The 23,862-nt window shown below is 36.8% G+C and overlaps 1 protein-coding gene across 1 annotated transcript in view; it reads left to right on the top strand.

The window, feature by feature from the left end:
- Positions 1–23,862, top strand: part of Csmd3 (CUB and Sushi multiple domains 3) — a 1,310,498-nt gene that overhangs the window by 1,141,746 nt on the left and 144,890 nt on the right. Inside the window, exon 38 of the mRNA XM_087559497.1 lies at positions 912–1,016. Within this exon, the coding sequence (XP_087415623.1) occupies positions 912–1,016 (105 nt within the window). The remainder of the gene's footprint in view (positions 1–911; positions 1,017–23,862) is intronic.

The raw sequence follows: 23,862 nt of genomic DNA, 5'->3' as shown, positions 1-23,862 counted from the left end.
GTCAGGTCGGAAACAATTCAGTATCAAGATGCAGCCTATAAGTGATTCTTCCCATTTTCCCCAACAGTCACTAGGGCATCTTAAGCATCTGAAAGCAAGGGTAAACATTTACTCTGAATTTCCTCCTATGAAATATTCCCCATGAATATTACCAGGATATTTACAGCACTGAACACACATCTACTTTGCTGTTTTTCCCAGAATAGAACCCATAGTTATTTTCAATGCTTGCTGTTTGAAACTGTGTTGGGTATTTAGACTTTCTGATAGACAGGGATTAATTTGTTCAGGCAGATATTTTATATTTTTAAATTCAATAATTGGATGGAGCAAGGTTCATTTGCTTCAAAAGTTCAGAAATCCATTATAATACATCTGATGAAAAGGAGGCTAATATTCTTTCAAAACTGGGAATTTTTTGGAAAGTTAAACACTAGCTTTGCTATCAGAATATAAGAAATACCAAGTGTTCAATCTGGTGAAGAAATATTTGTCTATTTTATTAATAAAAGTGAATTAGTGAATATCTGCTCTAATCCTATACAAGGTCTTGCATTACTATGGTCTAAAGATTACATGCAAATTTTTAAATAAACTTTATTTTGAACTCTCACATTTGATAGTGAAATTTTTGTGAAACTCAAAACAACTTTTGACCACACTATTTCCTTCTGTCTGTTTTTAATTTTAAGGAAATATCTGAAGCCATTTCATAGATCACTCTCCTTGGAGACAGTGACAGTGAAATAAAGTGGGATAAAGAGGGACATATTTTTACTAAACTTTCTCAAATGTTTTGACACACTTTTATTTACAATGGCTTGATGGCTTACAAGTTTACTTGATTTCTTTGTTGTTGCTGTGGCCTTTAATACATGACCCTTGACCTGACTATTCAATTGTCATTTCAGGGACAACAATACCTCATCTTCTCAATAGCACATCTAATAATTTATACCTAAATTTCCAATCAGACATCAGTGTCTCTGCTGCAGGATTTCATCTTGAATACACAGGTAAAGGTAATTTATTGACTCCAGAAAAGTTAAAACAGGTTTTGTCATATTTCAGTTCATTTTTTATTTATCCTATTTTTTATTTTATTATTATTCCTTAGATGCTTTTTTTTTCTAAGGAGATGCAGAAAAATTTGACAATCAATTGGAATATTAAGTTGGGAAGAACTAGGATACATAGAAGGAGGGGGAACCATATCCAAAATATATTGTATGAAAATAATCTATTTTCAAAAGAGAAAAAGAAAACTTAGAGCAAAACAAAAATAGCAATAAACAAAATCTTTTTTTATACAAATGACATCAACCCTGACAAAACAAACTTTCAGTCTGATTTAATATTTTTTATGATTTCATACCGTTCTATCAATTCAGTTGAAAAACTTGTATGCAAAAAATGAAGTTTCGGCAAAACTATTATTTTTAATGTTGGTAGAAGCAACATGATTTTTACCCCTTTAATAAGTTTATGAGTGTTCATTACCTATAAGGATATGAATCAAAGTTTTAAAATATATTCCTGTGAAACTGAAATCTTTGACTGGCAGATAAGCAATTTCCACTTCAAGCTCTCATTAGCCCAGCAACCACTATTGTTTCTTTAAAAGTGAGTACTTTTGATGTGATCTGTATGTGGAACAGGCAGTATGTCTTCAACTGTAATTGGTTTAGTTAACTGCATAAGCTCCACAAGGTCCTCTGTGCCATTACATAGTGAAGGAAATTGATGACTTATTATTCTACCTAGAAATCTAATATCAGAATGTTGATCACAAGTGACACACATCCTTCCTTTCTTCCTGCTTTTAGAGGAACTGCCTCTGATTTTTCACTATTCTGTATGATAAATCTGGTGGGCCTTCTACACATGTGACAAGTGACACACTTCATTGCCTTCTTACTGATTTTACAGAAACTAACTGCATTTAGTTTTCTACAATCCCATATGATTCCTCTACTGGACCTTTCACAAACAGATTTTACTTAATTGCAATAAATTACTTGCATACCTATTTCATTGCATTTTAAATAAGAAAACTTGTCATTTTTGCACGCATTGATATGAGAATTTCTATAAAATGATTAAATTATTCATTCTATAAAATTCGTGACACATGTAGCAGTCTGTATTTTTTATTGGATAGTTTTTTTTAATTTACATTTCAAATGTTTTCCCCTTTAACCCATCCAACCACCCACCTGTTTCCACCTCCCTGCCCTTACATTCCCTACACTGGGGAGTTCATCCTTAGCAAGGGCTTCTCCTCGCTTTGGGGCCCAACAAGGCCATCCTCTGTTGCATACACAGTTGGAGCCATGGGTCTGTCTGTCCATGTGTACTCTGAATGGTGTTTTATTCCTTGGGTGGAGCAGGCTCTGAATGGCCATTTCTTCAGTCTCTGCTCCAAACTTTGTCTCCATATCTCCTCATTTTTGTTCCCCCTTCTAAGAAGGACTGAAGCATCCACACTTTGGTCATTCTTCTTCTTGAGTTTCATGTAGTCTGTAGATTGAATCTTGGGTAATTTGAGCTTTTGGGCTAATATCCACTTATCAGTGAGTGCATACATACCATGTGTGTTTTTTGTGATTGAGTTCCCTTGGTCAGGACAATATTCTCTAGTTCCATCCATTTGCCCATGAATTTCATGAAATCATTGTTTTTAAGAGCTGAGTAGTACTCCATTGTGTAGATGTACCACATTTTCTGTATCCATTCCGCTGTTGAAGGGCATCTGGGTTCTTTCCAGCTTCTGGCTATTATAAATAAGACTGCTATGAACATAGTGGAGCATGTGTCCTGGATATATGTTGGAGCATCATTTGGGTATATGTTCAGGGGAATGGTGTAGCTGGGTACACAATTTTCTAAGAAACTGCCAGACTGATTTCAAAAGTGGTTATACTAGCTTGCAATCCCACCCACAATGCAGGAGTGTTCCTCTTTCTCCACATCCTCACCAGCGTCTTTTGTCACGTGAGTTTTTGATGCTAGCCATTCTGACTGGTGTGACGTAGAATCTCAGGGTTGTTTTCATTTGCATTTCCCTGATGACTAAGGATGTTGAGTATTTCTTTAGGTGTTTCTCAGCCATTCAATATTCCTCAGTTGAGAATTCTTTGTTTATCTCTGTACCCCATTTTTTTTATTAACTTGAGTATTTCTTATATACATTTCAAGTGTTATTCCCTTTCCCGGTTTCCGGGCAAACAACCCCCTCCCCCCTCCCCTTCCTTATGGGTGTTCCCCTCCCAACCCTCCCCCCATTGCCGCCCTCCCCCCATAGTCTAGTTCACTGGGGGTTCAGTCTTAGCAGGACCCAGGGCTTCCCCTTCCACTGGTGCTCTTACTAGGATATTCATTGCTACCTATGGGGTCAGAGTCCAGGGTCAGTCCATGTACAGTCTTTAGGTAGTGGTTTAGTCCCTGGAAGCTCTGGTTGCTTGACATTGTTGTACTTTTGGGGTCTCAAGCCCCTTGAAGCTCTTCCAGTTCTTTCTCTGATTCCTTCAACGGGGGACCTATTCTCAGTTCAGTGGTTTGCTGCTGGCATTTGGCTCTGTATTTGCTGTATTCTGGCTGTGTCTCTCAGGAGCGATCTACATCCGGCTCCTGTCGGTCTGCACTTCTTTGCTTCATCCATCTTGTCTAATTGGGTGGCTGTATATGTATGGGCCACATGTGGGGCAGGCTCTGAATGGGTGTTCCTTCAGTCTCTGTTTTAATCTTTGCCTCTCCCTTCCCTGCCAAGGGTATTCTTTTTCCTCATTTAAAGAAGGAGTGAAGCATTCACATTTTGATCATCCGTCTTGAGTTTCGTTTGTTCTAGGGATCTAGTGTAATTCAAGCATTTGGGCTAATAGCCACTTATCAATGAGTGCATACCATGTATGTCTTTCTGTGATTGGGTTAACTCACTCAGGATGATATTTTCCAGTTCCAACCATTTGCCTACGAATTTCATAAACTCGTTGTTTTTGATAGCTGAGTAATATTCCATTGTGTAGATGTACCACATTTTCTGTATCCATTCCTCTGTTGAAGGGCATCTGGGTTCTTTCCATTTTCTGGCTATTATAAATAAGGCTGCGATGAACATAGTGGAGCACGTGTCTCTTTTATATGTTGAGGCATCTTTTGGGTATATGCCCAAGAGAGGTATAGCTGGATCCTCAGGCAGTTCAATGTCCAATTTTCTGAGGAACCTCCAGACTGATTTCCAGAATGGTTTTACCAGTCTGCAATCCCACCAACAATGGAGGAGAGTTCCTCTTTCTCCACATCCTCGCCAGCATCTGCTGTCACCTGAGTTTTTGATCTTAGCCATTCTCACTGGTGTGAGGTGAAATCTCAGGGTTATTTTGATTTGCATTTCCCTTATGACTAAAGATGTTGAACATTTCTTTAGGTGTTTCTCCGCCATTCGGCATTCCTCAGCTGTGAATTCTTTGTTTAGCTCTGAACCCCATTTTTTAATAGGGTTATTTGTCTCCCTGCGGTCTAACTTCTTCAGTTCTTTGTATATTTTGGATATAAGGCCTCTATCTGTTGTAGGATTGGTAAAGATCTTTTCCCAATCTGTTGGTTGCCGTTTTGTCCTAACCACAGTGTCCTTTGCCTTACAGAAGCTTTGCAGTTTTATGAGATCCCATTTGTCGATTCTTGATCTTAGAGCATAAGCCATTGGTGTTTTGTTCAGGAAATTTTTTCCAGTGCCCATGTGTTCCAGATGCTTCCCTAGTTTTTCTTCTATTAGTTTCAGTGTGTCTGCTTTGATGTGGAGGTCCTTGATCCACTTGGACTTAAGCTTTGTACAGGGTGATAAGGATGGATCGATCTGCATTCTTCTACATGTTGCCCTCCAGTTGAACCAGCACCATTTGCTGAAAATACTATCTTTTTTCCATTGCATGGTTTTGGCTCCTTTGTCAAAAATCAAGTGACCATAGGTGTGTGGGTTCATTTCTGGGTCTTCAATTCTATTCCATTGGTCTATCTGTCTGTCTCTGTACCAATACCATGCAGTTTTTATCACTATTGCTCTGTAATACTGCTTGAGTTCAGGGATAGTGATTCCCCCTGAAGACCTTTTATTGTTGAGGATAGCTTTAGCTATCCTGGGTTTTTTGTTATTCCAGATGAATTTGCAAATTGTTCTGTCTAACTCTTTGAAGAATTGGATTGGTATTTTGATGGGGATTGCATTGAATCTGTAGATCGCTTTTGGTAAAATGGCCATTTTTACTATATTAATCCTGCCAATCCATGAGCATGGGAGATCTTTCCATCTTCTGAGGTCTTCTTCAATTTCTTTCCTCAGTGTTTTGAAGTTCTTATTGTACAGATCTTTTACTTGCTTGGTTAAAGTCACACCGAGGTACTTTATATTATTTGGGTCTATTATGAAGGGTGTCGTTTCCCTAATTTCTTTCTCGGCTTGTTTCTCTTTTGTATAGAGGAAGGCAACTGATTTATTTGAGTTAATTTTATACCCAGCCACTTTGCTGAAGTTTTTTTATCAGCTTTAGTAGTTCTCTGGTGGAACTTTTGGGATCACTTAAATATACTATCATGTCATCTGCAAATAGTGATATTTTGACCTCTTCTTTTCCGATCTGTATCCCCTTGATCTCCTTTTGTTGTCTGATTGCTCTGGCTAGAACTTCAAGAATTATATTGAATAAGTAGGGAGAGAGTGGGCAGCCTTGTCTAGTCCCTGATTTTAGTGGGATTGCTTCAAGTTTCTCTCCATTTAGTTTAATGTTAGCAACTGGTTTGCTGTATATGGCTTTTACTATGTTTAGGTATGGGCCTTGAATTCCTATTCTTTCCAGGACTTTTATCATGAAGGGGTGTTGAATTTTGTCAAATGCTTTCTCAGCATCTAATGAAATGATCATGTGGTTCTGTTCTTTCAGTTTGTTTATATAATGGATCACATTGATGGTTTTCCGTATATTAAACCATCCCTGCATGCCTGGGATGAAGCCTACTTGATCATGGTGGATGATTGTTTTGATGTGCTCTTGAATTCGGTTTGCCAAAATTTTATTGAGTATTTTTGCATCGATATTCATAAGGGAAATTGGTCTGAAGTTCTCTTTCTTTGTTGTGTCTTTGTGTGGTTTAGGTATAAGAGTAATTGTGGCTTCGTAGAAGGAATTCGGTAGGGCTCCATCTGTTTCAATTTTGTGGAATAGTTTGGATAATATTGGTATGAGGTCTTCTATGAAGGTTTGATAGAATTCTGCACTAAACCCGTCTGGACCTGGGCTCTTTTTGGTTGGGAGACCTTTAATGACTGCTTCTATTTCCTTAGGAGTTATGGGGTTGTTTAACTGGTTATCTGTTCCTGATTTAACTTCGATACCTGGTATCTGTCTAGGAAATTGTCCATTTCCTGAAGAAAGTTTTGTTGAATATAGGCTTTTATAGTAAGATCTGATGATTTTTTGAATTTCCTCCGAGTCTGTACTTATGTCTCCCTTTTCATTTCTGATTTTGTTAATTTGGACGCACTCTCCGTGTCCTCTCATTAGTCTGGCTAAGGGTTTATCTATCTTGTTGATTTTCTCAAAGAACCAACTTTTGTTTCTGTTGATTCTTTCTATGGTCCTTTTTGTTTCTACTTGGTTGATTTCAGCTCTGAGTTTGATTATTTCCTGCCTTCTACTCCTCCTGGGTGTATTTGCTTCTCTTTGTTCTAGAGCTTTTAGGTGTGCTGTCAAGCTGCTGACATATGCTCTTTCCTGTTTTTTTCTGCAGGCACTCAAGCTATGAGTTTTCCTCTTAGCACAGCTTTCATTGTGTCCCATAAGTTTGGGTATGTTGTACCTTCATTTTCATTAAATTCTAAAAAGTTTTTAATTTCTTTCTTTATTTCTTCCTTGACCAGGTTATCATTGAGTAGAGCATTATTCAATTTCCACGTATATGTGGGCATTCTTCCCTTATTGTTATTGAAGACCAGTTTTAGGCCGTGGTGGTCCGATAGCACGCATGGGATTATTTCAATCTTTCTGTACCTGTTCAAGCCCGTTTTTTTGACCAATTATATGGTCAATTTTGGAGAAAGTACCATGAGGAGCTGAGAAGAAGGTATATCCTTTTGCTTTAGGATAGAATGTTCTATAAATATCCGTTAAGTCCATTTGGCTCATGACATCTCTTAGTCTGTCGACATCACTGTTTAATTTCTGTTTCCATGATCTGTCCGTTGATGAGAGTGGGGTGTTGAAATCTCCCACTATTATTGTGTGAGGTGCAATGTGTGTTTTGAGCTTTAGTAAGGTTTCTTTTACGTATGTAGGTGCCCTTGTATTTGGGGCATAGATATTTAGGATTGAGAGTTCATCTTGGTGGATTTTTCCTTTGATGAATATGAAGTGTCTTTCCTTATCTTTTTTGATGACTTTTAGTTGGAAATTGATTTTATTTGATATTAGAATGGCTACTCCGGGTTGCTTCTTCTGACCATTTGCTTGGAAAGTTGTTTTCCAGCCTTTCACTCTGAGGTAGTGTCTGTCTTTGTCTCTGAGGTGTGTTTCCTGTAGGCAGCAGAATGCAGGGTCCTCGTTGCGTATCCAGTTTGTTAATCTATGTCTTTTTATTGGGGAGTTGAGGCCATTGATATTGAGAGATATTAAGGAATAGTGATTATTGCTTCCCGTTATATTCATATTTGGATGTGAGGTTATGTTTGTGTGCTTTCATTCTCTTTGTTTTGTTGCCAAGACGATTAGTTTCTTGCTTCTTCTAGGGTATAGCTTGCCTCCTTATGTTGGGCTTTACCATTTATTATCCTTTGTAGTGCTGGATTTGTAGAAAGATATTGTGTAAATTTGGTTTTGTCATGAAATATCTTGGTTTCTCCATCAATGTTAATTGAGAGTTTTGCTGGATACAGTAACCTGGGCTGGCATTTGTGTTCTCTTAGGGTCTGTATGACATCAGTCCAGGATCTTCTGGCCTTCATAGTTTCTGGCGAGAAGTCTGGTGTGATTCTGATAGGTCTGCCTTTATATGTTACTTGACCTTTTTCCCTTACTGCTTTTAATATTCTTTCTTTATTTTGTGCGTTTGGTGTTTTGACAATTATGTGACGGGAGGTGTTTCTTTTCTGGTCCAATCTATTTGGAGTTCTGTAGGCTTCTTGTATGTCTATGGGTATCTCTTTTTTTAGGTTAGGGAAGTTTTCTTCTATGATTTTGTTGAAGATATTTACTGGTCCTTTGAGCTGGGAGTCTTCACTCTCTTCTATACCTATTATCCTTAGGTTTGATCTTCTCATTGAGTCCTGGATTTCCTGTATGTTTTGGACCAGTAGCTTTTTCTGCTTTACATTATCTTTGACAGTTGAGTCAATGATTTCTATGGAATCTTCTGCTCCTGAGATTCTCTCTTCCATCTCTTGTATTCTGTTGGTGAAGCTTGTATCTACAGCTCCTTGTCTCTTCTTTTGGTTTTCTATATCCAGGGTTGTTTCCATGTGTTCTTTCTTGATTGCTTCTATTTCCATTTTTAATTCCTTCAACTGTTTGATTGTGTTTTCCTGGAATTCTTTCAGGGATTTTTGTGTCTCCTCTCTATGGGCTTCTACTTGTTTATTTATGTTTTCCTGGAATTCTTTCAGGGATTTTTGTGTCTCCTCTCTATGGGCTTCTACTTGTTTATTTATGTTTTCCTGGAATTCTTTCAGGCATTTTTGCGATTCCTCTCTGTAGGCTTCTACTTTTTCTCTAAGGGAGTTCTTCACGTCTTTCTTGAAGTCCTCCAGCATCATGATCAAAAATGATTTTGGAACTAGATCTTGCTTTTCTGGTGTGTTTGGATGTTCCATGTTTGTTTTGATGGGAGAATTGGGCTCCGATGGAGCCATGTAGTCTTGGTTTCTGTTGCTTGGGTTCCTGCGCTTGCCTCTCGCCATCAGATTATCTCTAGTGTTACTTTGTTCTGCTATTTCTGACAGTGGCTAGACTGTCCTATAAGCCTGTGTGTCAGGAGTGCTGTAGACCTGTTTTCCTCTCTTTCAGTCAGTTATGGGGACAGAGTGTTCTGCTTTCGGGCGTGTAGTTTTTCCCCTCTACAGGTCTTCAGCTGTTCCTGTGGGCCTGTGTCTTGAGTTCACCAGGCAGCTTTCTTGCAGCAGAAAATTTGGTCTTACCTGTGGTCCCGAGGCTCGAGTTCGCTCGTGGGGTGCTGCCCACGGGCTCTCTGCAGCAGCAGCAACCAGGAAGACCTGTGCCGCCCCTTCCGGGAGCTTCAGTGCACCAGGGTTCCAGATGGTCTTTGGCTTTGTCCTCTGGCGTCCGAGATGTGTGTGCAGAGAGCAGTCTCTTCTGGTTTCCCAGGCTTGTCTGCCTCTCTGAAGGCTTAGCTCTCCCTCCCACGGGATTTGGGTGCAGAGAACTGTTTATCCGGTCTGTTTCCTTCAGGTTCTGGCGGTGTCTCAGGCAGGGGTCCTGCCACTCCTGGGCCCTCCCCCACGGGAGCCCAGAGGCCTTATAGAGTTTCCTCTTGGGCCAGGGATGTGGGCAGGGGTGAGCAGTGTTGGTGGTCTCTTCCGCTCTGCAGCCTCAGGAGTGCCCACCTGACCAGGCGGTTGGGTCTCTCTCTCACGGGGTCTGGGAGCAGAGAGCTGCTGCGGGCCGGGATCTGTACCCCATTTTTAATAGGGCTATTTGGCTCTCTAGAGTCTACCTTCTTGAGTTCTTTGTATATATTGGATATTAGCTCTCTATTGGACGTGGGTTTGATAAAGATCTTTTCCCAATCTGTTCATTGCTGTTTGTCCTAATAACAGTGTCCTTTGCCTTGCAGAAGCTTTGCAGTTTTATGAGGTACCAGTTGTTGATTCTTCATTTCTTCATATAAGTCTTTGATGTGTGTATTATAAAACATCCTTATATCGATATAATAAATTTAATATGGTCATGATGCGTAACTCTCTTAAATCGGTGGTAAATTTTTCCATTACTATTATGGTGAGCATTTTTGGCTTTCTTGTTCAACAATGATATTTAATTTTATACTACTTTTTTCTTTTTTAAAAAATGTGCTTCAGTGGCTTCAGTGGCACAATTAAACTGATATCAATAGTGAATTTGGAAGTGTTCATTACTCTATCATTTGTGGAAGAGCTTGATAAGTGTTGGATGACGTCACTAAGCATTTTGAACAATTCACTTATGCGGTCTTTTTCTAGATATTTCCTTGTTTATATTACTAATTCATTGTCCTTGCTATTTATTAGTTTATGAAGAGCTTCCAGATTTTTTTCCTTCAATATTTAATGTCTCTTTGTATCTTTTTCCATTTTGTCCAGTTATTCAAGTTTTTAGCTTAATTATTCACTATGCTTTCTTAAGTTCATTTACAAAATCTCTTTGGTATCAGTTACAATCATTCTTATTTTATGAAATAATTTGTAAATTGAGGTAAAGGCCACTTGGATTAGTTATTTTTCTCATTGCTATGTCAGAATATATAACAAAAGTTACTTGAGGGAGTAGTTATCTATTTCCATTCCTTTTTACTTTCCAGTCAGTCATCATGGTGGAATTGGCACAGTGGTTTCATGGTAGTTGGGCCGTAAGCTGATATGGCAATAAAAGGAAGGAGAGAGCTAGCCCAGAGTCAGTGAGACATACAAATTGCAAGACCCACCTCAGTGACACACATTTCCTCTAGATAGGCCCTATGTCCTACAGGTTCTACAATATCCCTTAATCATGCTTGCACCTGGAGACCAAATAACTAAAGAACTGTATAATACCTCTTACATTTTCAACTTTAATGACATTGTAGAAAATTTCCGTTGTAATTAGAATAAAAGCTTTCTTTGAATAGAAACCATATATTGGTATCTCATTTTTTTGGAATAGCATTTAAACAAACCACCACCACCACCACCACCAACAAAACACCAAAAAGCAAAAAACAAAAAACCAAACAACATAAAACGGGATTAGGCCTGTTACTTGCACACATATGAGATGTTTTACTAATCCTAGGTCAAATGTATCATACATATAATTAGGGTACTTTATCAATAATGAGGGATTGGTTCCTTCTAATCGAGAATGCATCCTCCATGGAGGTAGTACTGGACATACAACATAGCTATTCCATTTATTATTTATATTATAGTGCCCCATAATGTATCAAGTTCCTAATATTTGATAAGTACTCCAAATCAGTGAGTTGATTAAAAAAATGAATGACTAAATCTAATCCTTAAACATAGATTGTGTCAAACATGTGTAATTGACAATTACCCACAACAATATGACAAAACCAGTGTTGATGCTTGTGATAGAATCTAGACCGTAGTTCTATGCAGTGTTTATATTTATTAAACAGGTCTATTTCTTGACAGTGGCTCTCTATGCATTATCACTTCAACATCTCTTGGTTCGGAACATTCAGTCCGTTACTAAAACACGGTGACTTATACTGAACGTTTTGGTAGAACAAAATTTTCACTGAGAAAGCAGAGAGCCAGAAATGATACACATGTACTTAGTAAAGACTAGTTATTTCATGTAGCTCTCTATTACTTTAATGGTAATAGATAATTAACGACAGAGAACTTTTATTTTGGCACACACTTTTAACGTTTCTGTTTCTCCATTGGGCAGATTTGTTGCTTTTGAACTGTAGTTAGGATGCCATTTGTCAGTAAAAGGGAACACATGGTAGAAGAAAACCTACTTCTCATGGTTATGGAGAAAAGAAAAGAAGAAAAGTCAGGGAATTACAAAATCTTCTTGATCATGTGTCTGATAAATAAGTTCTATACCTGGGCCTCACTTCTGAAATGCATCTTTCTTTTCCAGTAAAACTGTAGCCGGGTCTAAGCCTTTCCCTCATGGATATTTTTGAGGAAAATAGTGGCTCAATCTCTAATATTAGTTAACCCATGCTAGAATTATTATACTGCACTTATGAAGCTCAAAACAATATATGTATTTTTGTGAAAAACAAAACATGACAAATATGTAAAGAAAACTCATTCAATTTGTATAAACTTTAAACACCTTTTCTTTGAGAGACACAATGCTCAACACAGAGTATGTGAAGATAATTATGCCATAGTCTCCTTTGAGAAATATTAATCTAATAGAAGAGACAGAAAGGCTAAGAAACAGCACATTGCTTTCCACGCAGTAATAGATATATATGGTTGATATCTATGCGGTAGAATAAGCAGACCTGTAAATGTGTAAATTCCATGTATAAAGCTCACTGAATGTTTCAAAGACAAGGTGACATTTGTGCATAGACTTAAAAACTAGTTAGAAGCTTAAGTTAGACAAGAAACAGTATTTTCAGTAGAACAAACTTCATGTCGATAAAGCACTGTGTAGCATTTTAAGCTAGGAGAACTGCATTTATTTTAGGAGAGCTGGCCCAGAAGGTTAAAAGAAGTAGTAGTCACTAAGGCTGCAGCTGAAGGCATGTCATCTCCGTCTCCGTCCCGCAGAAAAGAGCGACACCACGACGTTCTTCTCAAAGCAGTTTATTCAGGAACCTTTCTTTCTGCATGCAAGCAGCAATCTTTTCTTTTCTTTTCTTCTTTCTCCCTCTAAGCCCCTCCCCCCCAGCACACTCCCTTATATCCTCCTTAAACTCCGCCTCCTCAGTCCAGACTGCGTAATCTCAGTTCATAGGTCCAAGTCACATGACCTGATCTTGAGTCATGGTGCGCCTGCGCAGCTCTCACAATGGACGTGGCTAGTTTCAGGTGTGTGAGGAAATCAGGTGCGAGTCATGAGACTTAGCTGCAGTCCCGGGCGCCATCTTGGGACTGCCGCCACACCTGCTCCCCACAAAGGCATACCCACCTATCATTTCATGGCAGGGGGCCTAGTTCAAAGCTTCTATCCATTTCTGCAGTCATGTATAATACAGAGTATTAAATTTTCATACTCATAACTAGCTTGAAGATGCTTAATTAAGCATTTTTGTGAATAGCATGTGCACCTCTAATATGTGCTATTTAATGCAAACCAAATTATTACTTGTATATAGTATTAAAATATCTTTTGTATCCAATGGTCATTTAGATAATTTTGTATGATATTTTTTGTTGAAAAAATACTATTTTCTACAAATAAGGGAAATTGATCCAGATCTTCATAAAAATATAAGCGTAATTTGGGTTCTCAGATAAGTGACAGTTTGGCTAGGCTTAAGGGACATGAATGAATAATAACTCGAAACGTTGTAATTTTAGACTTTAAAAAGTAGTATTTTTATCGACAGAAAGATGTATATCATTATAGATATAATTTAAGTATCTTAAATTCTCACATTTGCTTTCGAAAGTAGTATTTAGTGCCTACCAGTGGGAAGAACGCTAATTTCCCTGCAGGGAATTGGAAGGTGAATGAATCACTTTTCTAGCTGCACGGAAACTTTACAGTGTGGAATATGGTCATAGAATGAGATGCTAAAGACAGAGAGGGTTTTCTACATTAAATTCTTTTAGAATAAAAAACAAGAGAGATGACTTATTGTTGATAAAGGAAGAGCATTTGAACAAATCAGGCATAGACTCTAACAATATTGACTTTTCTACAGTCCTAGAAGTTGTTCAAGGGTGATAGATCTATTTAAATCCATATTCTAAAATAAATATTTTCCAATGTATGCTCTGGGTTCAAGCTCACTCCCAATACAAATAATTAGAAAAAAGAAAACAGAAGAAAAATCAAAAGCCATTAATGTAATGTTAAGAACAATGTTCAATATTATTTCAGAAATTGTTGACTAATGTCCAGTAAGGAAAGAATAACCAAGTATTTTAAGCAATGCATTATCGATCATCCACACAGCAACATGAAAACATTATTTTAATGCTCCCTTTTAATTCAAGCAAAACTCTAAAATCTTCCTGGATTAAAGTAAATAGAATTATAAATATCAGCTAATGCTAATACTGTAATAAAAAGCCCATAAACATAATTAAATAATAACTTTATCAAATCATAAATTCTTTGGGAGACCTTTTTTGTTAAACTAAATAAATTCCTTAATAAACAGTTATTTGGTGATATGGTCTCATTAAATATTCCAGGTCCTTGTGTTGGTTTTCATCAGTGATTAAAATAGAAATATGAAAGTATATGATGCAATAGAATAGGGAGAAAAAGTTACAGATTATGGATGAATGGTCATAAGTAGGTGTGAGGTCAGGAAAAGAAAGAAAAAAAAAGTGGGTAATCACACTGTAAGTTGTAGGCAGTTAATCAGACGCCAAAATTTCTTTTAATTAGTTGGAAAGCTGTTGGAATAGTCTTCATGTTATACTCCTGTTTTCTAATCAATAATCAATAATGTCATCAGTATAGTATTAGTGAACTACCGAGTCTAATTTTAACGGAATAGTGGTAAGTGGAACAAGATAGTTTAAAGATGAAGGACAGCTTTACTGAGTTAAAATCACTAAGTTTTGCTCTGGTTTAGGAGAAACTTAGATCCAAGAAGCAATAACAGAAGTTTGAGTCTAGTTAGAAAGACTGACTAGTAGTGAACCTGATAAGGAGTCTAGTACCCCTGTCGGTTCTGTGGTTTTATTTGGAACCTGGTCTAGGAGTGGCAGGAAGGCTGCCTGCGCACTCGAGAGCCCACCAGAATTACTTCATGCAATGCACTGGACTCAAGCATGGGAGTTATTTTTGCTTTCAAGTAATAGATTTTGGAGGAACACATACATTTATATCAGGATTTAAAAAAAATGGGTTTTTTAATAGACAAATACCTGGTTTGTGGTAATATAAGAACCTATCCTTGAAGAAGATTACATTACGTAGACCTGCAAGTTTCTAAGTTTCGTATATTCCGAAAAAGTCTTTCAATTAGATACATTCCTAAAAAGGCACCATGAGGTTCTATTAAGTTTGCATAGTATTTTTTACAGTCCTGACCCAGAAAGGAGACATTATTTTTCCTTTTTCTTCTCTACTATTCTGTCTTACGGATGCTGGTCCAGAGTTCAGCATGATGTTCCTGGTACTCAGGCTTTCTTACTCTTTCTCTGAAGCTCTCTAATTTGTCGTATGGGTGCTTACAAATGTCTTGGTGTTTCCTTCTTTTCCATATCCCTCCTTTGGGAAGATGTATAGATTAAAGTTTCCCTATCTGGCTTAGGCTTTTATTTTAACACCAATCAAATCATACACAAGATTACCAAAAGAGGAGGAGGAGGACAAGGAGGAAGATTGATATATGAAGACATAGATTTTAAAAAAATGTGAAAATGGACACAGAATGATTGAAGATATTTATTGAAACACTGTGATATATTGTATGAGTATGTGTACATACAGCATATTAATCAAATTAGGGTCATTGGCACACTTATCACTTAAAACATTTTTTCTTTTATTTTTTGGAAATATTAGTACATTCTTGACCTACATGTTTGGAAATACACAATTCGCTGTTGTTGATCACTGGTACCTGACCTCCCGTGCCATGAAGTATTAGGTTATTCCTACACACCTCAGCTTCTGTAGTCATTAGCTATTATCTCTGATCTTCCCATAACACTTTCCTGCCTCTTACAGATTCATAATTTCTACTTCTACTACATCAATTCCTTTAGCTCCCATGTATGAATGAGGATATCTTGTGTTTGTAATATCTGTGTCTGCCTTACTATACTTAACATAATATCTTCAATTTTATTGCTATTGCCACAAATTATAGAACTTAAGTGAATTTTTAATGGAAAACAAGGTTCTCCTGTGAATATATGCCCTTTTTTTCTTCTTTGGACAACTAGGTTGGCTGTTCAGAGTGATTTTTCTTAGTAGTGCTGCAGCGGGGACAGGACATGTTTCTCCCTGTGTTTTTATTTTTTCCCACCTTTGGGTTAATAGCAGTAGTGGAACTGCTTGATCATATGGCAGCTGTAGATCCAGTGTTTTGAGGAGTGTCTATAATGGTTTTCATAATGACTGTAATAATTTATGTTTCTACTCAAGAAGTACTTTTTAAAAAGGAAGTATGTTTAGATTACACACATAACAGAATTTTTAGGCAGTTACATCTGGATGAGAGTTTTATTAACTTTTCTTTTTGCATTTGTGGAGAACATACCTATTTCACTGCATGTCTTTGGTAATTCACTTTTGGCAACCACAGAAATGAGTTTTCTACCCACAAGGTAGCATAAGGGAGGAAACACAATGGGGAAATAAGAATCTCATAATATCACTATGAATACTAGCAACAGATGCAGAAGGCTTTGAGGTTTTCTATAAAAAAACAGATTTTTTTCATCCAGGAAAGCAGAATTTTACTACATATCTAAAGGAATATTTTAAATAGTAGAAGTTTTCAGGAAACATGGCAGGTGTTCTGCCTTGAGAATCAAAATCTTGGCTAAGATTACTTCCATAAACCAATGGTTTTACCCATCTGATTTGTCAAGAAAAAAATAATAATCTAGATTACCAATAACATAATTACTACATAGGAAAACATATTCTGCTTTCCCCCCTTTAAACAGCCCATGCTTGCACATCAGCTAGTTTTAAAAGTTGCTTGCAGTCATCTTTCTCCTTTGGTCCTTGCACTTTAGCTTTGGAAGGTGACCTCTGGCACTATGATCATCATTTACAGCGGACAAAATAGAGCCTCCTTCTGCTCAGTGCATCTTTTTCATAACTGCTATTTTCAGGAACTGTAGATATCTGACAATTTTGTATCACCCTGTTCCTGTATTCTACTCAATAAAGACCGTATCCAGAGGCTCCTCATTCCAATAAAATTTACTGTGTCATTTTTTGTAGGCCTTTAGTAGTATTCTTCCAATTTCATGAGGCAGGTTTATACTTTATGTTTTTTGTTAAAGGGTTTCTGGCTTTGCTGTCACGTCCTTACACAAATCCTTCTCTCTTGGTGAAGTACACTATGACACTTTTCTAGCTATATGACTTTTCTCTTATCCAAACTAAACTTTGACCTTTCTGACCTAGCGGGTCAAATAAGCTTCTTGCTCTATATTTTTAGATATTACAGCCTTTTTGCCATTTCAAAAAAGCTTAAAGTTTCTATAAAATATGGATTTATTTATTTTGGCATGTATGTTTATGTACATTTGGACATACTAGTTAGACAACATATCTGGAGAGGTTAGAGAAAAAATGGAGGACTACATTCTCTCACCCTGAAATCTTGGGTATTGAACCCAGGTCCTCAGGTTTTACAGTGGATACATTTACACACTGATCCACCGCACAAGCTTCCTTTATGTTCTTACAATGCCACCCTAGTTATTCACACAGCAGATTCTGAAAAGTCAAGATTCTGTCGTTAACATTAAATAATAAAAGACAGTAAAAGGGGTTGGGGATTTAACTCAGTGGTAGAGCACTTGCCTAGCAAGCTCAAGGCCCTGGGTTTGGTCCTCAGCTCCGGAAAAAAAGAAAAGAAAAACTGACATACTAGAGAAAAGACAACATATACTCTTGTTCTATCCTATTGCAGATAAGTTGTACAGAGATAAAATAAATTCATGTATATTAGACAGAAATAGTGTATGTAAACTTCCAGAAAACAATGTATTCCAGGAAAGAAAGTAGGATAAAGATTTGAGAAGTCAATAATATGAAGGCTGGAGAAGGGGGCTAGTGTGGTGGTCAGGTAAGATATTACAGATGATGACATTTAAATAGACTAAGAGGTGAGACAGTGATAGTTCTTGTTGACAAGAGAGGAGAGTGTTTAAGAAACAAGTCAGAACAAAATTCAGAAAGCAAAAGCCTGAAGAAAAAAAGAGACAAAGGATGAAAGGCAAAGAGGAACCAGTACCTCAAAAGCATCATCTCAGTATCATTGGAATGATGAAGCATTAGAGGAGAGAATATAAAGGTCTCCGATTTTCAAGGTACTGTCATTTTTATAATTATTAATGGTTAGATAATGATTTTTAATTAGAATCCTTAAATTATCTCTCTTAATGAGTATTCAATGACTTTTGGGAGGTAAGTTTAACGTTTTTATTTCCAACAGAGAACAGCACAGTGTGATGCTCATTTACCTCCTCAATAAATAACTGTTAGAAAACAAATAAATATGTGTACATTAATCCAAGAGAGCTTATTGCTTTGTGTAGTGGCGGACCGCACTGTGGCATTTTCATCCCATGCTCAAGAAGCCAGCTGCAGCAAATGAGCTGGTTTCCAGTAAGTTTCTTTCTTTCTTCAGAGATAAAATAGTTTTTTTTTAATTTAAAGGAATATAGAAACACACTATAAAGCAGTGATACAGGGGACCAGTTTATGTATATGGGTGTTTCATGTGCATGGATGTGTAAACCACATGTGCACCTAGGGTTTTAGGAGTGCCAGAAGAGGGCACAGATTCCCAGGAACCAGAGTAAACAGATTGTTGTGAGCTGTCCTGTGTATGCTGGGATTTCCACAGGTTCTTGGAAAACTTTTAATTTCCTGAGTGATCGCTCTTCAACTCTAAGGCAGGATATACATACATACATACATACATACATACATACATACATACACATTTTATATAAAAATATATATCTTTATTTTTTACAATCCAATCGTTATCCCCCTCCTGGTCCACCTTCCAAAGTTCCTCATCCAATTCCTTCTCCCCCATCTCCAAGAGGGTATCCCTACCCCCAACCCCGACCCTGCCAGGCCTCCCCACTCCATGAGGCCTCAAGTCTCTGGAGGGTTAGGTGCTTCTTCTCTCACTGAGGCCAGTAAGTTACTTTTAAAATCTATTCCTTAAGGATGAAAGTCTAGACATAAAAACATAAGAATAATGTTTGCAGTCTCTATATAGTAGGTTGTTTAGCAACTACTTAGTAAGGAGATAAATATGTCACAGCATAAGACAGAACATAAAGTAGAAGGTGGGCATAAGCATCTGATGAGAGAGGTGTGAAACAGTTGGTGAAAACATGAATTTGAAATCTAAGTAGTATATTCATTATCCCATTGAGAAATAGAAATCATAAAATGTTCCTGCTAAATTATCAGCTGTGAAGACATTACATTGAGGCATTCCTATAGACTCTAAGACAAATGTCTAGGTAAGTGTCTTATATTTCTTTAAAAATAAACCCAATTCTTTTGTTATCTTTTGATAAAAGTTATATCTTTATGAATTCAATTAATATAAAAGCATATTTTAAAAGAAGTTTTTGCATGTATGCCCAATGGTTTAATGCACTTTTCAGACAGTATAGTTGAAGCAAATGTTACTCTAATAGTTTTTAAGCAACATTTTGGAGGTACATTGGGAGGGTAACTATACCCTAGAAAAAGCAAGAAAGTAATCTTCTTGCAACAAATCCAAAAGAAGAGAGCTACACAAACATAATTCCACCTCTAACAACAAAAGTAACAGGAACCAACAATCACTATTCTTTAATATCTCTTAACATCTATGGACTCAATTCCCCAATAAAAAAGACATAGACTAACAGACTAGATACAGAAAAAGGATCAAGCATTTTTGCTGCATACAGGAAACACACCTCAGTGACAAAGACAGACACTACCTCAGAATAAATGGTCCTAAGAAACAAGCTGGAGTAACCATTCTAACATTGAATAAAATCAACTTTCAACCAAAAGTTATCAAAAACGATAAGGAAAGACAGTTCATATTTATTAAAGGAAAAGTCCACCAAGATGAACTCTCAATCCTGAATATCTATACTCCAAATACAAGGGCACTTTCATTCATAAAAGAAACCTTACTAAAGCTCAAAGCACACATTGCCCCTCACATAATAATAGTGGGAGGCTTCAGCACCCCACTCTCATCAATGGACCAATCATAGTTTATATGTTAATAAAGTTATTGGAGGTGTTTTCCATTCACATTACATCAGGCAGTTATGCATAACAAGAGCATCTAATGATTGCTGGATCTTGTCAGTGCTGTTTATCATCTTCATTGTAATTATTATAATGTCATAAAGTAGATTATATTGTTAAATTTTTGTCATTATTTTACCTCCAAATCCTGATACACACACACACACACACACACACTCTCTCTCTCTCTCTCTCTCTCTCTCTCTCTCTCTCTCAAAAGAGTTACAGGGAATTTATTAACCATGCATTCTAAATGCGAAAAGTGAAGTTTAGTGAGTAATCTCAGTCCTGGGAATTTTCAGTTATCAAGTAACACAGAGTGTCATAAATATTTATTTCAGAATATGGGAACTTTAATCAGGCTTTGTGGTACTTTTCTATATTTTCCTGTCCATATTGTTTTTCACAGATAAAACACTTCTCTAACTGTTAAAATTATTGCTGAGCATGTATTGAGTGCTTTAAATTGAGGAAGCATTAATTGTAAAAAAGACATTTTGACGAACCATTGCAAAATAATTTAAGCATTATTAATCTAATTATGCTATTCAAAAATTTCTCAGATGATTGCATTATAATCATTTTGAAGATGATCCCTTAGATTCTCAAAGGGATATCTTCTGTCAGAGAAATCCATCTGTTCTACTGGGACTTAGATGAGTGCTTATACTTTTGTTTAGCCCTTTGTGTTAATTTCACCATGGTCAGTTTAAGGATGTGCTGCATACTTAAGGTATGCCTCAAATGATAGGAAAATCTATCTTCATGATTCCTGGTGATGTAGTAATTCAGGGCTCACTAAAAACAACCATACGAAACTAAAGCAAATCAAACAAAACCAAGCCAAACAAAGTTCACACTTGCAATAACAGCAAAAACATAGATGTGGATACCATGTGCCCTGAAAGGAGTCTACTGGAAGTACTTGAGTACTTCTCTGTAGTTAGCCCACAACTTCTTGCTTTATTAGGCTTATGACTAAAAACGTCTATATTTCTTTCTCTTTCTTTTGGATTTTTTTAAATTTACATTTCAAATGTTATTCCCTTTCCCGGTTTCCCGGACAAAAGCCCCCTATCCCATCCCCTTCCCTTCACCTTCAAGGGTATTTCCCTCCACATCCACCCCTCCTCCTTCCTGCTTCCCCAACATCGCCCTACACTGGAGGTCCAACTTTCGCAGGACCAAGGGCTTCTCCTTCTATTGGTGCCCAACAAGGCCTTCCCCTGCTACATACACAGTTGGAGCCATGGGTCAGTCCATGTATAGTCTTCGGGGAGTGGTTTAGTCCCTGGAAGCCCTGGAAGCATTGTTGTTCTTACGGAGTTGCAAGCCCCTTCAGCTCTTTCAATCCTTTCTTTAATTCCTCCAAAGTGGGACCCGTTCTCAGTTTAATGTTTTGCTGCTAGCATTTGCCTCTGTATTTGACATGCTCTGGCTGTGTCTCTCAGAAACATTTATATTCAGTTCCTGTCAGCATGCCCTTTTTAGCTTCATCAATCTTATCTAGTCTTGGTGGATATATATAATCACAGGTTGGGCAGCCTCTGAATGGCAGTTCCTTCAGTCTTTGCTCCATACTTTGTCTCCATATACCCTCCTATGAATATTTTTGTTCCCCCTTTTAAGAAGGAGTGAAGCATCTGCACTTTGGTCATCCTTCTTGAGCTTCATGTGGTCTGTGTATTGTACCTTGGGTAATTCAAGCTTTTGGGCTAATATCCATTTATCAGTGAGTGTTATTTTTCTGTAATTGGGTTATCTCACTCAGGATAATATTTTCTAGCTCAATTAATTTGCCTATGAATTTCATGAAGTCATTGTTTTTGATAGCTGAGTAATATTCCATTGTGTAGATGTACCACATTTTCTGTATCCATTCCTCTGTTGAAGGGCATCTGGGTTCATTCCAGCTTCTGGCTATTATAAATAAGGCTGCGATGAACATAGTGGAGCACGTGTCTTTGTTGTATGTTGGAGCATCTTTTGGGAATATGCCCTCAGATTCTAGTCTCCTCACTTAAAAAATGTATTCCAAACTGCAAGATTGTTTGAAATTAAATGAGGTTATCTATGTTAATTGTTTATTGAAATTTGATATGTACTAAAACCATTTTTTATTGTGAGAAAGGTAACAAATATAATGGAAAGTCAAATAGTAATATTTTATTATTTTATGTGTGTGGATGATTTGTCAGCATTAGTATTTGTGAATCACATGTGTGTCTGGCCCTTGCAGAAGACAGAAGAAGGTGTTGGATCCTATGGAACTGGAGTTACATACGGTTATAAACCCCATGCATGTCATGTTACTAACAGAACCCAGTTTACTTTGAATGTACTTTGAAGACTCCAGTTCTCTTGTAGTATTTCAAATGATATAATAGTTAATTAAGAAGTTGAAGACTCAGCAAATATTGTTTTGCCTTTTTGAAAAGATGCCCTTAATTTAGAAACTGAACCATGCACAGCACTGAAGGAGGCATGAAGAGGCTGTCAGTTCATGCCAAAAACCCTGACTCTCATGGCATCACTGTGATATGCAAATTAAATGTTGGCAAATCAGATCAGCGTGAGGTCATCGGAAGAGGCCTCTAGCCACTTAATAGGAGAGGGTGTTTCTTTGAGTACTGAACTTGTGTTTGTTTTTAATTTGATAATATACCACTTCCAATTTTTCTATGGTTTTTGTAATTCACCTAGAGAGCTGGACTTTCCACTTTATCTAAGTTTTAGGTCTTAAGTAGTGATTTAAAATAAATCTATATGGACTTTCATCTTGTAGTAGGTTGACTTTTAATCATTCTGCTCAATTTATTCTCTTTAAATTTTTTGACTTTACAAATAATCAAATTGGCAGGTATTGAAAATTACAGTTAAAACATGAGACAATATGTACAAGCTTCTCAATTAAAATTTACTCCAATTATATTTTCTTAAATTTTGATAATATATATATATAAACTATTTTTAAGAATAAAAATATTTCAGAACAAAGAATACTGGCAGAATGTAAGAAATAATAAACAAAATTTATATCAAAATTGAATATATAACAAATAAATCTGACTTTGGGGCTATATATTTTTCTCTCCAAGATGAAAACATTATAGGGTTAGTTAAGAGCACTTGACTGATGTTTCTCTAGTGATCTCTCTAGCTCTGTCTCTCTCTCTCTCTCTCTGACAGAACTAAATCATAGGTATCAACTCCTGGATTTTTTTTTGTTTAACTGCTTGCTTGTTTTGTCTAAAGGAAATGGGCTCCTTGTTGTAATTATAGGTATTTGAGTATCACATTTGTTACAAGAGAATATATACTTAGTTCATGGGATCTCAATATTTATAGTCTTCTCCATTTGAGATTTATCAGTTTCTGGTTGTTTGATTGCTTTGATTTTTATGGAACATCTGAATTTATAATTTGAGATTAATATTTATGTGATTTTAATCAACATTTGTGATTTCTTTAAAATTCTCAAGGCATACATTTAATAAGGACTATATATGACAAATTCACATTTGACATTATCTTAAGTGGAAAAAATTCTCTTCTTTTTGGGGAATTGTTTTATTTTCAACACAGGGTCTTACTTTGTAAATCTATTTATCCTGAAACTCATTTTTAGATTAGTCTTGCCCAGAGCTCTGAATTCTTTTTTTTTTTTTTTTTTTTTTTCTTTTTCGGAGCTGGGGACCGAACCCAGGGCCTTGCGGTCGCTAGGCAAGCGCTCTACCACTGAGCTAAATCCCCAACCCCTTGCCCAGAGCTTACACATGATCGGCTTGATTCTATACTCTGTTGACATTAAAGGTATGGACCACTATACCTGGCTTTGAGAAATTTGAAAATCTATCCTATTAAAATCAGGATCAAGAAGGTGTAGTCACTCTCTCTATTCCTTTTATAGTAGTTGAAACACTAGCTAAAGTAATGAAACAAGAGAAGAGAAATAAAGGATAAAATATAAAAAGAA

Source organism: Rattus norvegicus, chromosome 7 (assembly GCF_021556685.1).
Source record: "Rattus norvegicus strain SHRSP/BbbUtx chromosome 7, alternate assembly SHRSP_T2T, whole genome shotgun sequence".
Classification (NCBI taxonomy): Eukaryota; Metazoa; Chordata; class Mammalia; order Rodentia; family Muridae; genus Rattus; species Rattus norvegicus.
The sequence above is the reverse complement of the archived record's forward strand: the minus strand, read 5'-3'. Positions and strand labels throughout refer to the sequence as shown.